This window comes from Copidosoma floridanum, unplaced genomic scaffold, assembly GCF_036245765.1.
Source record: "Copidosoma floridanum isolate Cflo_tuat_1 unplaced genomic scaffold, Cflo_Japanese_pri ptg000029l, whole genome shotgun sequence".
In the NCBI taxonomy this organism is placed as follows: domain Eukaryota; kingdom Metazoa; phylum Arthropoda; class Insecta; order Hymenoptera; family Encyrtidae; genus Copidosoma; species Copidosoma floridanum.
The window spans coordinates 3,244,946-3,247,841 of record NW_028321906.1 but is presented as its reverse complement, the minus strand read 5'-3'; the positions used below and the strand labels follow the sequence as shown (position 1 = coordinate 3,247,841).

Below are 2,896 nucleotides of genomic sequence, written 5' to 3'. Positions count from 1 at the left end.
GCGTAATTTTCTTAACATAACAGCACAAGTGTCTTCTTAAAAGAATAAAATAATATATATATATATACATTTCAAGTAACACTTTTATCTTATTATTTACAACCCACCACCAATGTATTGATGTGACTTATTTACAAATATTTTACACTTTGTTTTTTTTTTTTTTTTTTTTTTTTTTTTTTTTTTTTTTTTTTTGTTTCATCAAAAACAATAAAAAAAGACACGCATTTCTTCTGTATTTACAATTAACACAAGAATTAAAGTAATATTCTAAAAAAAGATACTCATTGAATTATAGTTCATCAGGATGAGCTTATAACGTAAAAAACAAACAGTCAACGAGGCTGCACAACAGCCAATCCCATTTTTCTTTTTCTTAAACAATCATTTCGTAGCACTAAGTAACACATGGAAGTTTATACTCCTAACTGTCAGTATAAGTCACCACTATGCAGGACACCACTGATAACTTCGATAAGACTTAATAACACTCTTTCGTAACAACCATTTGCGACGTTAAAAATCAAGCCACTAGATAAATGCAACACCAGCTTTTTATGCTATATAAGTCAGGCAAAGCTTTGCCTCGAGTTGGCCACCCCAAACACATCGAAGCCCCCAAACCTATGGCTTTTTCCCGTCTCATCCGCACCACCCGAAACTGCATCCCTCGAACTCTCCTGAGCCACCGACCTCGTGGTCCCGTCCACTCCCATGTCTCCGCTCTTTGCTCGATCGCTCATTTCCTCTTGTGCCCTGCACAATATCTCCCTCGTCAAGCGCATGATCCTCTCGGCTTCTCGGTTTATCACCTGGCAAACGACTTCCCGGTCCTCGTCGTCCGAGCCCGCCGCCGAGTCCAACGAGGAGTCCCGCAAAATTTGCTCCGCCAGGCTGTGCAACTCCACCGACTGGTCTTCCAGCAGCAGCAGGTCTTGGTCCGCGTCCCCGTAGTAATCGAACTCGTCCAACTCGACCTCGACCTCCTCCATCGGGACGAACTCTTCGCGCGATTCCGTCAACATCTCGCTGCTCCACGTCCTTCTTGCTCTTGCAAATTTTTTTACGAACCTCGCTACAGAGACACTAACTTGCTTTTTCGTGCAGTGAGCTGTCACTGCGAGGTGTTCTCGTTTATTGACTCGATAATCAAAACTCTGTGTGTTATACAAGAGGTGAGTGCGAAGTGCACAGTTTGACGGACGGTTCCGAAGTGGTCCCTCGTACGGCATCCCCGCGAAAAACCTCCGAGGCCTCTCGAGCACATGTTGGGGCGTCAACAGCTTTGCTTCCTCCTGCAATTAGCAAACACGCGGAAACCCATAGCATCCCGGTTTTATGGCCCCTTTGGCCGATGGTACTTGTATTTATGGAAAAACGACGGTACTCTGACACAATATATATATATATATATATATATATATATATATATATATATATATATATATATATATATATATATATATATACACCTATACTGCTGTCAACAAAACAACACGTACGTTTTATAGCTCCTAATCTTTGACGTTGTGGGTTGACTTGTCTTGTCGCCAGCTGGTACACCGATGGCTCGGCGGATGTACTGTCATCTTTCTTGCAGTTATCCGTCGTGCGCGTAGTTTATGGGTTTCGCTGTCTTGAGAACGACGCTTGAATTCTTTGTTGGCTAACATGTAAGAAAAAATTTACTGTTTATGTGATAAATATTTTATTTGCTCGAGTAGAAAATCATACACCTCATTACGTATCGTGATCAAAGACGATTGAATCTTTGATTTGGCGATCGAATCTACGAAACAAGCATTACAGGGATACAACATTGGGAAGAAGAGTAGTATGGCAAAAGGAGCAATCAACATCATTTTCCAAATAAACAATGCCATAATATACCGACGAAAGTCCGGGTGAAATGGAAATCCAAGTCCGTCGGTATGCCCCATTAATTATGGGCTGTAAATGGGAGTATATTTTGAGAGATGCTCTTCAGCTGAGGGGTCTTCGCACGGTGTACACCATCTGCCCCGTGGACATCCCCGCTTGGCGATTCGACTGTACGACCAATGTCGTATTGGTGTACTCTCCCAGGTGGGTAACACCTTGGTCTTGCTTGGCTGTACGTGAGGATTTGCGAGAGTACGTACTTAGAAGAAGGAGATGGACTGTAAAACGAGACTGGAGTAAAACGTGTACGCGCGTGAACTGACGCCTGTTGGAGCCCAACGCTGGACGGTATATGGACGCCAAGTGGACGAGTTGAGGAACGTTTCTTTTGTCTCGTCTGATATTAGGAGAGAAAAATTGAAAAACAACAACGATTATGAATTAACTTTTTTTTTTTTTAACTCGCGAACTTCAATAGACGTTATCTATTTTTTTAGTACCATACACTTTCCATTTTTATTCAGGTTTGGATGAAAAAACAAAAACCTGTAGTTTGCACAAGGATTTAAATAAAAGAGATTCAACAATGTTAATGTAATTAAATCTGATACAATCATTTACAGTAATCTTATGTGATGTGTGTGTGTGTGGATTGGTTGAAACTGAATTTCTTAAGGGTCCTACTGTTTGAGGGCGGGTAAACTACAGTTTCCTTGAATGGGACCAGCTAAATGTGAAGGTACACGCCAATCAAAACAATAGGTGATGTACCCGTAAAAGTGAATAAATAAAAGTTACTCTCGTGCAGCAGTTGTATGTAATACTGATCGTATACTAGGCAGTCTCTGTTGACAATATGTTTCTGGTTTGTACTCGCAGTCATAAAATCTGAAACGATATATTAACATAAGGAAGGAATGTTGGCTGTACAACGTGTATATACGCGGTAGCCTCGTGACCGAGATTCGAGGAGTCGAGCCGATACCGAACTTTAAGGAAGAAACACGTGTATCTC

General features: G+C 41.3%; 1 protein-coding gene across 1 annotated transcript; it reads right to left on the bottom strand.

Moving 5' to 3' along the window:
• Positions 1-229: 229 nt before the first annotated feature.
• Positions 230-1,608, bottom strand: LOC106637643 (uncharacterized). Its single transcript, XM_089595997.1, has 2 exons — positions 1,503-1,608; positions 230-1,295 (listed from the first exon to the last, which is right to left on the bottom strand). Exon 2 carries the CDS (start codon positions 1,230-1,232, stop codon positions 570-572), a length of 663 nt encoding a protein of 220 aa, XP_089452123.1. The 5' UTR covers positions 1,233-1,295; positions 1,503-1,608; the 3' UTR covers positions 230-569.
• Between the last annotated feature and the right edge of the window lie 1,288 nt (positions 1,609-2,896).